Below are 13,937 nucleotides of genomic sequence, written 5' to 3' on the forward strand. Positions count from 1 at the left end.
TATAGTATTAATAGAGAATACAATATTGAAAAATGTCCAAATTTATAGTAATAAGAATAAAACCATACACACAGGCACAATAATATTGGTTATATATTGTGTTTTATTCATGTGATTTGAAGCGTTGCAATCGCAAGGCATATGCGCAATCTTAGTTTGCGAATTTGAAATAATATCATTGAGGAGTATCACTGAGGAATAGTTTATAATCTTCAAATTCCTTATAAGTTATGAAGGTTATTGAATGTCGATAACCTAACTGTGCCGTATAGTCATTGATCATTTTGCTTTATCCATTGCAGCGGTGTTTTGAAATACTGACGAGGCCGTTCTGTCGTCACACATCTCCCATTTATCAAACCAGATATGATGGTGTATGACGTTACTGTCAATATAGTAACTGAGACACGTTGAATTGTCGACTCCGCAAGGGACTATTGTTAAGCTACATAAAACCTGTAAACGAATTTGTATATTGTATATGCAATGTATCAATAAATTCCAAACAGGATTGTCGGAAAGAGAAGACTATTGATATAGTCAGTGTAAATATAAAAGCAGTGGTAGACGACATAGAATTAGTCCGTTAAGACTGCTCACAAGTGCAACATCATCTATAAATAAAATTCCTAAACAAATAGACATCAGTGACTTTCTAAAACCAGTCTGGATGGAATAAAATCCAATCATTTCAGATAAAAACGGGATCTTTATAAGATACAAGTTGGCTGCTTTAGATCATATTTCATTATCGAGAGACCCTACAGGTATGTGGTCGACAACTTCATGTATTTACTAAATGCTCATAAGAGTTAATTTTGGCTTCTCTCTCTCTCTCTCTCTCTCTCTCTCTCTCTCTCTCTCTCTATATATATATATATATATATATATATATATATATATATATATATATATATATATATATTCATTTTGTGTCTCTCATTTAAAGACATACTTAATTTATTTGTTTAATAGCCCAGTGTAATAAATAATCCATCAATAGCAGTGTCAATCAGATATTATCTATCAATCAGATATTATCTATCAATCAGATATTATCTATCAATCGCAGAATAATTTCACGACAGTTCTGCCGAAAAAAATGTGATGAAATCTGACAAATTAAATGCAATCTAATCTTGTAACAACGACATTAATTAATCACACATATATGAACTAAGTAACGAAAATTTAGGTAGAGACTCTAATAGCGTTTTCCGATTAATAAATATGCAAACTTCTTTTATATTGTTCTTTGTATCAACATCATTTCATTGGATTTTGTTTCTTCTTTTACTTGGAAATATATTGAAGGATAGCCGGAAAACTTTTTATTTCTGAAAAAGAGTTATAAGTGTTAGAAATATTAATGAGATTATATATATATATATATATATATATATATATATATATATATATATATATATATATATATATATATTCAGTTACAAATTAGTATTTATGAATACTTCTAAGGTAATAATATCAGGTAAGACAAAGGAGATAACTTCTCAGAATCAAAATGCATGATGTTTAGAAATAGAAGATGCCTGAAACGAACTTGTTTTTTATAATGAAAGTTTCTTGTGTGGGGAAATGGTTCCTCTATGTTGCATATTTAAGGTGTAACTATGTTATATTTCGATTGTACACGATATATTTTGATAAACGTATTTTCAAATATTGAATAAAGCAAACAAATTATTTCCCTGGCTCTTCTGCATGCATGCTTCTTCCTTTGTCTCTTTTAGCTCTACACCCATTCACGTGTCTCCTGTATTAATAATTCCAGCATGGGACATTTGAAAACAATACTGCTATTCGTCATCTTATGCTGCCTGACACAAGAAATAAATACTAATGATACCGGACAATTCATTGGGGCGTCCATGAGTTTCGTCATCATAAATGGAACGAATGGTTTCCAGGTAATCTCTCTCTCTCTCTCTCTCTCTCTCTCTCCAAATTTTAGGTAATACACAAATTAAACTACATGTCACTAAGACACTATAGAAGCTGATATTTTCTATGCATAAGCCATACTCACCGTTCTATTCATTTTACAGACTATACGTATGTCAAACTTAAGTCTACATTTTCTATCCTTTCCGGAAAATGATCAAAAAGGAAGACCACGATCAAGGGATAAACATGTAACCATCGTTAATATCATATCTCACCGACGAGTATTGTAGCCCTCCAGTTTGCAGTAAAATCATTGAAATAGCATATCCTAAGATCAAAGTCATTGAAATAGTATATCCTAAGATCAAAGTATATCTACCAGTGATCCATAAGAACATGTTATTTATGGAAAATCATCCAAAAAGGAACTAGACGAAAATAAACTGTATTACAATAACCACGGTACTGTATTCGTCTTTCCACATTTATTGAAACAAAATCTTATCAGCCGACTAAACCTTACTAATCCAACGATTCCGGGACTAAGAGACGCATAACAGAGTCTGCCCGTTAAGGTTCTGGGACCATCACGCACTTGGCCCATGAAGTACTCGGCCTATTACATACTCGGCCTTTCTGTCCATGATTAACATAAAAGTAATATTGATGTAATGCTCATTCTTCAAGTTCATTTTTAAAATCTTTGTTAGAAATATAGTGAAATATATCATAATATCAGATTAATTAGCGTACATATTGTATAATCAACATTCCGAAACTACTCTTGTCCTGCCGATATTTTAATTGCTGATTGGCTTTAAGGTAACACATGTCTACAATACTACTATACTACATGTGATCGTAAGCATGTGTTGACACCTGTGAATCTGATTACAGTCTCACTTCTCATCCGTATACCGTAAATTGTGTATCAACGTTAAATATTTTCCAGTATTCTAAGTTTAAAACGTCTCTGTCCTTGCACGGCCGCTAGGATATTTGAGTTAAACAGATAGTATTTTTAAACAAAATAAAGGTATGTCTGTAGCATGGAATCCACCCTATATGCAGGCTTGGTTTAGATGTAAACTTACTGAAGTAAATAAACTCACCTTTGTTAAAGAAAGAATGTAGACATAAGCCGGTCTCCCCATCTGACAGAACTTTAGTAAACTTTGTTTACGTCTTCTGTACAATCTAATGTTCCAAATCAAATGCTGCAAATATCTGGCCACAAATACAATACAATAAAGACGTGTATTTCTGCATCCAGTAATCTTCTTTTCACAAAAATATGGCAACAATGTAATGTTTAGAAATGTAGTTTCAACGTAAACACCGGAACATTGTTGTGTAGCCAATTCAAACCGGTACTTTACACAGTATCAAACAATGTGACATCACTCGCATTGGACATTTTATGTTGACAAATGTTTTGCCTTTTGTAAAATGTTCTGTTTATTTGGATGCATGTTTATTCTTTGATTTATAGTTATCAAAACTATATGATATATTTTTCCTATTTCAACTTTGTTTGGGACTATTTGTTACGCAAAACAAATGAAAGGTAAAGCATCTATCAAAATTAACGAAATTATTCGTTCTTCTTTCTATCTAAATAATTTCTACTGAAATAAAACTATGTGATAAAGAGAATTTCAAATGGGTAATTATTTAATATTAAATTTATGAAACTCGTTAAATAATGTCCAGCTTTGCTCGCCAAGGTTCGCAAAAGATGAACATTATTCAATTCGTTTCATAAATTCAATATTAAATTATTACCCATTCCATTTGAGATCCTCTTTATATTAAATTATAGAACTACGGGAAATATTTAGTTTTTTTTTCTCTGAGTAAATGCGGCAACAAGACCACCCTGACAATGATTTTAAAAGTAAACAGCTTGGCAAGAAAGACTTTTTGTGGGGATGGGGGCACAGATTAAATGCCAATTACTTTTTAATTGTGCTTTTGCTCAAAACGCCAATTTACAAAAAAGGTGACTGGTCAAATCAAACCCGCGATGTTTGCATATGCATTAAGGATTATCTAATTAGTCAGTAAATAGCATCTTTCGATTAAATAGTTCTGGTTTAGTAACAAGATGTTTACGAATCCACACAGCATCACAAAAATCTTTGATCTGAAATGGACATAGTTTGCTATTTCTTGTTCAGTAGAAACATGTGTTACGAAGCCATACAAGAGCGACGACAGGCCGTCTTTGTCGCGGACCAGCTCTATAATGGGCCGAGAATGTTATGGAAAGATTTCTTAATTAAATTAGTATGGGCCGAATCTCTAATAGGCCGTCTTTGTTATGGGCCGTGTATTTTCTAAGCAGAGATTTCCACTCATCTCACACAACGATACTTTTAGTGTCGTGAATGAACTAGGTTCATAAAGAACAGCATATCTGATTCTTTTGATTTTCGTTTAGTACTTTTTATAATGTCTTCATTAGTGTGTTTCAATCAAAAGGTTCGGCTAGATGTCATTAGCGGATGGATGTTGGGGTTAGGACCATGCGGCATTAATTGTTCCAGAGCATCAATAAATAAGGACACGAATTCTACTAGAGGAGAAGTCTTGCAGAAACAGGGTGACAGTCGCTTCTTCGGCAACTGGTCTGTAGAGACCAAAGTTCCTCCCGCAAAAAGTTCAACAACTATCCAAATAAGTGATGATGTTTATAAGAACATGAAAGAACGTGTGGTAGATGTGAGCGAGAAAGCCCACTGGGAACAAGATTGGACGGTTGTTCACTATCCAATGATTCGAGATGCACCATACATGGACATAGCGTAAGATTACCATGTTTTTTGTGTGCGTGTTTGTGTGTGTGATTATTACCTGGCAATGTGATTATTATCTGGCATTATTTAAAGCTTTACTTTACGGTCGAGTGGGTAAAATGCATATATTAATTGTCTGGTAGCACATATTCTATCTTGAATGACTTTTCCTATACATGACGTAATTATAAATTGTTTTTTAACCCTGAGCACTTACATAAACCGCCAATAGTGCATTTATACAATGGAGGAAATATGCCTTGCTATAAATAACATTTAGGAAGGTCTGTTACTGCAGCAATATTTGATAATTACGCTCGAAAACGAGTGTAATGATTTAGAAGAAAAATGTATTAGAGCTTGAATTTTGGAAGGTTATTCTTAAAGATCAGTAATGAAATTAGTCGTTGCACGTTGCCATTTATAGTGTTGTAATACTTTGAAATAAATAATAACTCAGAAAATGTGAAATCATATACGCTGGATACGGTTGTATGCAAACTGTAGACCAGGTATTGCAGCTCTTTTGAGACCTCATCACCTACAGAAATGACAAAGTGTCGTTTTGTACCTATACTGATATCTTTTCATTTCTATTTATACCAGTAAGTGAAATTTTAACACCATGGCGATATGACGTATTTAACATGTTTAAGTCAAGTTAGAAAGATGATGAAAACTATAATGCAGTCTGTATTATTAAAATTGGTACAATGATGGCTATAAATTTAATTTTAACTCTGTGACTATTTTATATTCAAATAGATTTCCCATCACTAAATACTAAATATTGATAGTTGATATTTTATTATCAGTGTTTTCAGATTTTAGAACAAAGAGTGATGCGTAGAATGTGTCCCATAGATCTTAATAAAATAACCCCAACAAACAATCATCTTTCAAGGAGTTGCTCACGTATCGGTTCTTGGCTTGATCATATAAAACTTGTGGAGGTTTGTAAATACTTGAACAATATATATTAAATAACAATATTTCTAAACAAACAAGATATAAAGAGCAGTAATTACTATGAAATTTTGCAATATCTTCACTTATATTATACTTCAATTGTAACACAGTTTTGAAGGCCATTCATGGAGACATTTGTCTCTACAAGGTGGAAATCCAGACTGGCATTTACAGATGAAAGCTTCACCAAACTTAAGACGTGATACTGGGAAACCTAACAACAGCCCACAAGCTTTCAGTAAACCCTTTTACAGGTAGGACGAATGACGTCTTTCAAAGACGATATTTCGATATTGTTATTGGGGTATAACGCTTTATTTCAAGTTTTCACTTATTTCGACTGCAAGAACATACTTAAAGACTGAAATATGTTTACTTCCTTAATTATTGTCAACATTTTCTTGTTTTGTTATTTCGTCGTGTTTATTTTGTGATCTTGTCAATGCATGTTTTATGTGTCACCTAAGAATGTGAAGCGATCAAAGCTTCTTAAAGATGAGGAACTATCCAATGTGTGTGTGTATATATATATATATATATATATATATATATATATATATATATATATATATATATATATAAAGTCAAGTTCACAGTTTAACAAATGGTGTTAATTCACATTATAGGATTTTACTTCCTATAGATATCTGACAGATTAATACTTTAAGTAGCTCACTGCACAATACGCTTTGAAGTATTGTAAATAGTCGATTAATATTTATTTGTGAAAAGCGTTTTTGACTAGCACTGCTAAGACATTCTTTCATTTTGATAATCCAGACTTCTTCTCGATAAGGACAACTACATTCGAATTCCTACGATAGATCCAGATGGAGACCATGTCACATGCTACATGGCTGAATATGTAGAAGCTGGGAAGATCTCTACAAATCCACTTCCGAACGTTACAGTGACAAAGGTAGATAAAAAGTGAATTCGTTTCAAACGATTTCTTCGATTTAAGGTTCAAACTTACCTATCAGCAAAACCTAAAACTCACGTGAGAGCTACTACAGTCCCATTATTGTTTTGCATACCTGCTCTGTGATCGCAAGTAGGAGGTATGTCCTATTTGTACCATCAAAACTAACTGTTTTTAAAACGTCAATAAAACAATATAAATTTACATGGCTTTTCGGCCGTCTTTTGCAGGAAGCAGTGAGCTCAGAAGTAATATAAATTTATGTTGGTTTAAAATTTAACAAATTGCTGGGTCACTTGTATCAGTGTGCCTGTCATTCATAATAGACAGTACTTACGTAGCAAAAGGTACCTCACCTTGGATCACATTCTGCTGACTCATGGAGCTACAAAGTTTTATTAGTAGAGGAATCAATGTAATACCTTCTGTAGACATGGTCCGAAGAGGAACAAACACATGTACTTGGGTATCTTGGTGAAAAAATACACGTGTAGACGAAGATTGTCCGTTAAAACAAACTCGAGAGAACCATAAGTACACTTTGACGACGATAAGCAACACTATGAATGGATCAATGACCTTCCAGAATGGTATTTAGCAGTAGCAAAAATGAAAACAAAACATGAATAATTACTAAACAGGTTTAATAGGACTATATACAGCGAAATGTTGAAATATTTTCACTCAAAATAAAGCCAGAGTATAGGAAACAAATAAGCAAACGTTGTTTTTCCAATTTTCCCATCCATTATATTTAATTACAGACCAAAGTCGTTTCTTGAATCTGTTGGCAAATTTTATGAACGAGTAACTTTTGAACACATATTTAATTACTTAGTTGAAAATAACATTCTTACACCTGTTCAGTTTTATTTTATTTCTGGTGATTCTACAAGTAATCAAATAACACATATTTATGATACATTGTGCAAAGCAAACGATTTCTATAATGAAGTAAGAATTGTGTTTTGGGACACAAGTAAATCTTTTGACCGAGTTTTACATAAAAGTCTCGTTCACAAATGGAAAGCTACTGGTATCACAGGAAGCCTAATCAAAAGATTATTTTCCTATCTCAAAAGAAGAAGACAACGAGCAATTCTTCCGGGTGTGTTTTCAGAGTGGATCTATTTTAGAGCTTGTGTGCTCCAAGGATCCGTGTTAGGTCCCTTACTATTCTTGATATACGTAAATAGCATTGTATATGATACACACTTCAATATAAGATTTTTTAATGACAAATCAAGTGTTGTGTATATTTAATTTACATTGCGTGCCTTAGGGTACAGCTTTTGATTGTGGGTTGTAAATATACTTTATACCTACATGACCTTTGTCATGATTTTAAGTAGAAAACAAAATGTTGATTAGAAGTTGAGTTCAAGATTTAGTGGAATCTTCCATCGGAAATTTTGGTACCCCAGAAAAATAGTCGCAGGTCAAGTGGATACTAATATATAGAGAAGTTTTGAAACCAATTATTCATTCCTATTTAATGTCAATATCTGGGAATCTATTATCAGATTTTGCATCTTGGAGTTTTTCTCTCAAACTGCTTCTCAATGCACTAACAAATAGATTCCATAAAGGAACAGGCAAGATCAATTATTACTGTAATGCATAAACTCACATTCACTTCGATAAGATATCTCTCGACATTATATTCACGTCTTTCATACGACCAATTATGGCATATGATAGTTTGGTTTGGGAAACCAACAAACTACTCGAGAAAAAACTCGAATTAAAACCAAATAAGGCAGCCAGAGTTGTGACTGATGCAACAAAATTAATATCTATTGAAGCGCTACACCAAGAAGCTGGATAGGGTAGTCGTGAATTTAAGCGACAATACAATCCTTGTATACAATGACAGCAATTTCAAGCCATACCTATCTCGGATCTCTGATTCCACTAGATGTGCATGATATTACTTGCCATAACTTACGTAATGTAAATAATTTCCAGTTAGAACAGCCTCGAACAAGTATTTATTACGCGTTTTTTCTTCCTTAGCACATTTTATTGTCCCTTATAGACGTACCGTATCATCGATACAGTTTTACGTAGCAATAACAGAAATTTTATCGCTTTTCTTGAAGATCAAATATCTATTGAACCAATGACATACTGTGATTTGTTTATGGTAGCAGAGTATCACTGTAGACATATAGTGATACAATGCTTCTTATGATGAAACATGTGGAACAACCTTTCTTATTGTAGAAAATTGTATGCCTGTAAATATCTATGGCATGTTTTTATTACATGGCAAATTAAAATGAGTTGCAGGAAAATCATAATGTAGTGTACTTTGAATATGTATCAAAATATGTATTCCATAGTTTTAATTACACACATTTCTATGCTTTATTGTTCTGGAAATATTTTCGTGACGTCTTTAAGATCATTATAGTTTGGTCAAAAATGTGCTTAGAACTCTATCATCTAGTAATGAGTATAATTTCTGTGTTTTTATGTGTTTTTTATTAAGTTCATTTTTCACTTTGGCAGTGATATAGAACATAAATGTCAATAATGTAGTTGGTGTCGTGAAACTTGTAAGATGAGCACTTCTGAAAATAATTATCAATTGTATAATTTTAGAACTTTATAAACGAACATAAATTTATATCGCGTATGTGCTCATCGGATTGGGTAGTGGCTATGAAGCTATGCAAATTATTGGTTGTTTTTGAAGTTTTAATTTAAAAAAATTTAACTGTTGACGTACCATATATCTACAACTGCAAATATATTACTCCGTAGCTATTCTACTTTTCCTTATGATTAGAAGTAGCAACAGTAGTAGTAGTAGTAGCATTTGCTCATTTATTTTTCATACTGGAATTCTGGTGGGATACACTGAAACCATTTGAAGAAATATCCCAAACTGAAAAGTATAGAAAAATATACGATTGGATTTCAGCCATTTACAATTTTCCCATAGCTGTTCTGCGAAAATGAATGTACATTATATCAATCTTCAGGAATAAATGACTGTGTCAGAAACCCGAGTAGTATGTACAAAATTAAGTGTAAATCTGAAGAATTTTGTAGGCCAAGTTATATTCTACAAAAGGGTGTGTATTAGTACACAATTATTCGAGATGTATAATTTCATGTTTTATACAACAGGACAGCGCCTGCAGATCAAGTATAATCAGCATTTAAGATTAGCTGAATTTCATTACCACATCAAATGGTGCTTTTTTTCTTCCTTATTGTCCATGGTATTGAAATAAACCCAGGGTTAAGACATTGAGTGCGACCTAAAAAAATACGTAGAGTCAAATTCAATGGGGTCTAATAAACCAAACAACTTCAGGCAGCAACCTAGCTATAATTAATATAGAATGACTAGTCCCCATGTCACCATGGATTCATAGGTGGTAATCCCCATACTCCACAAGTGACACAACCTTGGACACAGTCTAGTATATCAGTGGTGACTCAAGATACAAAACTCGCTCACCCCATTGTAAACTGAAGCAATCTCGGAATTAATTCTGATCAATTATACAATTATTCTAATACGTCGGAACCACTTACTGACACCACCACGAAAAATGTTGTGCGAAAAAAAGAGATAAAGTCAGAAAATTAAGTGATCGTTTAAATCGTTTACCGAAAGTATTGACCTTTTGAGCAATGTATATTATGTCGCTGCAAAAGAAATACAAGGCAATGTTATAATAGAGGGAAATAGTACTATTAGACGAGTATGACATGGTTTCATAGGGATCATACGTTTACCCAAAAGACACCTCCGAAAGGTTCGCTTTAACAGAAATTCAGAATAATACCATTTTGGACAGAGTGTTTCTGTTCCAGAAAATGTTACATGTAGGGAGTGGGTGTTGCTTTCAATGAACTCTATCAGATAATCTTGGACAAACATAAATTGTTGTGTAAGTACAGATATCCAAATATTCTACTTATATGTAGTGTTATGTATATCTAAACTTATGTGTATTAGTTTCATAATTATGGTTTGTAATGGTCATTTAGGTAATAGAATCTTAAATACTCATTTTCTCTATGATCGTAGGTGTGCACTTTAAAGAAGTGGTCATTCTTGTAAACACTGTACGTAAATTCATTCATAGTTTCAAGGATGAGCTGTGATCTTATTCAAGTAAGCATCATCTGATTTTACATCAGGACACGAGCTCTAGAAAAGCCAAGCTGACCTATTTCCTCACTAGTTAGTGCTAAAGCACCTTATCTTGCTTAGAAGTTATGATTGTTCTAGAAGCAATATGATACTCTAATTTTGTTTCTGTTTTGTGTGTTTATATATATATATATATATATATATATATATATATATATATATATATATATATATATATATATATATATATATATATATATAAAAGAAATTAATTACGGAGAATTATGTCTACCTATAGGTAACAACAGACTTAAAAAATGTTTAACTGTGTTTGATTCAGATGATTCATGATTTAATTCAATTGTTTTATTTTATTACAAATTGTTTGGACTATTTGGATGTAAGAGTTGCTTTGGAACTACTATGAATTCATTTAAAGACAGTTAATGATTATATGATTGTGATTTATTAACAAAATTGGCACATCAGTAGAATAGTGAACTTCATTCGGAATACGACTGGAACTCATTTAGATTACTCGCTACTTTTGGACTTAATTGAACATGTAGACTACTTCGGACTTCATTCATAGTAATGTAAGTTATTTTTTTAATTTTTCACTTTGAATTTTATGAAAATAATTTATATTTTGAATTTTACAAGACTTGTTGGCTTTCGCTCTTATTTATTGCTTAGTTTAAGGCTACATACTCATAGCAGCAGATATAAGTACTAAGAGTCCGTTAATGTCGCATTTAGCTATATTTATTTGTAAAGCTATGCAAACAATTACATGCCTTGACAACCGGTTCTACCAGAAAATAAGGCATGCATTAAACTAGACAGCTATTAAACTGATGCCATGATCAAGCTCTATATATAACAAATATTATTGTTATTATTATTATTATTATTATTATTATTATCTAGGATTGTGTAATCACTGTCCCATCAAGTAGAACACTGGGCTATCAAAACGGCAGCTTGGGTGCAATCAGTATTACTATCCGTGACTACTACGCTTCTGGCATGTCTTCTGAAAACGAACTTGAATCATCCTCCATTGGTTTACAGGTAGGTAAAACGTACCACATCTTAAACATCAACCTACAATCTCCTTATCAATCTAAAGATAAGGATACTGGACACTTCATTGCCAAATTATAATTGCCACACTAGTATCTTATCTATCAGAGTTATTCATATCTTCTAAAGTCCGTTAGTGTCGTCAGTGCCAATTAATGCCACAACATATGAAAAAATATGTCATAATATCAAGTCAGTCGATGACTACCACAAACAAGTATTTGAAAGACTGGTACATGTGCAAGGAAATGTTGACTTTTTCTGACAGAACTGTACTTTCAGGTGTAAATTTTATTCAGTTACTTCTCACTTCTTTCATATATATTGCACAACAACTGCACGTAATTTAGGTAAAAATTAAATCTGACTCAAGGGTGGACCGTCACCAGTAGACACAGAACGACAATACAAATTTAGAAATTATGTGTATTATCTTTATATGTCTTTATCTATCTCTAAGTCGATTCGCTTAATATCCGATTGCTTATTCATTTATGCGTTTATTATGTATATATCTTACTGGTGCATAGATAATAGTTTGTTTGCCCATGTATTTCGTTTTAGGAAATAATCAGTACTAATTGTGTTCTTTTCATCTCCATCCTGTCCTTCTTCGTCGCCATCATCATTTCCTCGTTTGAAATTCATAAATAAAAAGATCTAGAGATGTTAGAAGTCCTAATTCTTTTATCTTCCTTGTTCAATTAACGTCAATATCATAATTAACAGAATCAGAAAACTTCTTATCTGAAAGTACTTTTTTTAAAATTAACTTTTGCTTTAACTTACTGTATTCTTACTTTTATTCAACTGTCTACGGAAGGAAGATAGGATATTTTGAAACAATTTGAATCCAAATGAAAGGAACAAGTCCTCTTTTTCGTATTTAACAGTTATTTTAGTAAAGTGAATTATATTATTCTCCTCAGACGAAGTTCCATCACATAACACGCATCAAGGATTTTATTTATCAATAATCATGTGGGCAAACAACTTTATCTGCTTTTTCGGCAATGTACTCATTTAAGGTGGTGTACTGAGAATTATGCACATCAAACACTTGTAACACGATGGCAAATACTTCCAAGATGTAAGCTATGCCTGTGCTCAGATGATGGGTGATCGGAATCTGCGGAACCATTCAGATGTCACATATTATTTATTTTGAATTTAAATAAATTATGCTGAGATTTTCGTACTGACCAGATCATACCACTATCGATGTTGACGGTGGAAACCAATCCACCTTCATAACGAGCCCTCAAAAAATAGCAATATTAACATCGATAAATCAAGCATAACTCAAATTCGACAGTCAGCTTACTACGTCTATTTTGTATTTTACACAATATCTGTCCTCAAAAGAGTACTTATCTGCATATGACATTCCCCGTGAATGAGAAATGTGATGGTTTCAAAACATCAGAATGTTTTAATTCCTATACAACAAACGGGTAATCTTTCTTTCTAGGTCTGTAAAAAACGAGAGAAATCCCAAACTAGGAATATGTGTAAAATTTGAATGCAAAAAAAAGTTACCGTATCAGAGAAACGAATATTTCAGAGATAATCTGGTATCCTCGTTAAACATCCCATCCTCCTCACAGCTCACTCTATTTTGCTGTATTAAGGCTATTTTGACCCATACATCATCTAAAATTAAGTCCAACGTCTCTGTACATTAGTACACGTGCATGTTGACAGCATCCTACCTTATAACTCATAACACACATTAAAATCCAATCAAATGGAAGGAAGAAGAATCAGACTATATATGGTGTCTGAGATGCATTTCATTGTGGCACAATCGGTATATTGTGACGGGTGCAGCGACCTAACTTATAACATCGTTAGCCCTGTACTACATTACTGCAATAAGTGCTTTTCTAACTCTTTGCTTCTATGTATTAAGTAATTTCTACCCATACTGATCTAACGCCACTATACATAAAAGATCGCAACACCTGTAATATTAGACGAGCGTGGTGCAGCTTTCAAACCTTAATGTCTTCTCCAAGTATTTTACCGCTAAATTTACAGTATTGTGTCAGGAGTACAATAATATCCTATCAAAGGGAGATAACCCTTTTTTATTATAATTATTGAGATCTTTGCCATTGGTATGGCGAAGATATCAAGA

The 13,937-nt window shown here is 32.7% G+C and overlaps 1 protein-coding gene across 1 annotated transcript in view; it reads left to right on the forward strand.

Annotated features, from left to right (window-relative positions):
- Window positions 1-438: 438 nt before the first annotated feature.
- LOC149792433 (uncharacterized) overlaps window positions 439-13,937 on the forward strand; it is a 138,045-nt gene continuing 124,546 nt past the window's right edge. Inside the window, exons 1-6 of the mRNA XM_089969575.1 lie at window positions 439-767; window positions 1,752-1,928; window positions 4,390-4,712; window positions 5,783-5,926; window positions 6,453-6,591; window positions 11,642-11,785. Of these exons, the coding sequence (XP_089825701.1) occupies window positions 1,794-1,928; window positions 4,390-4,712; window positions 5,783-5,926; window positions 6,453-6,591; window positions 11,642-11,785 (885 nt within the window). The 5' untranslated portion in view covers window positions 439-767; window positions 1,752-1,793. The remainder of the gene's footprint in view (window positions 768-1,751; window positions 1,929-4,389; window positions 4,713-5,782; window positions 5,927-6,452; window positions 6,592-11,641; window positions 11,786-13,937) is intronic.

Source organism: Sinohyriopsis cumingii, chromosome 9 (assembly GCF_028554795.1).
Source record: "Sinohyriopsis cumingii isolate HCF-2022 chromosome 9, ASM2855479v2, whole genome shotgun sequence".
NCBI lineage: Eukaryota > Metazoa > Mollusca > Bivalvia > Unionida > Unionidae > Sinohyriopsis > Sinohyriopsis cumingii.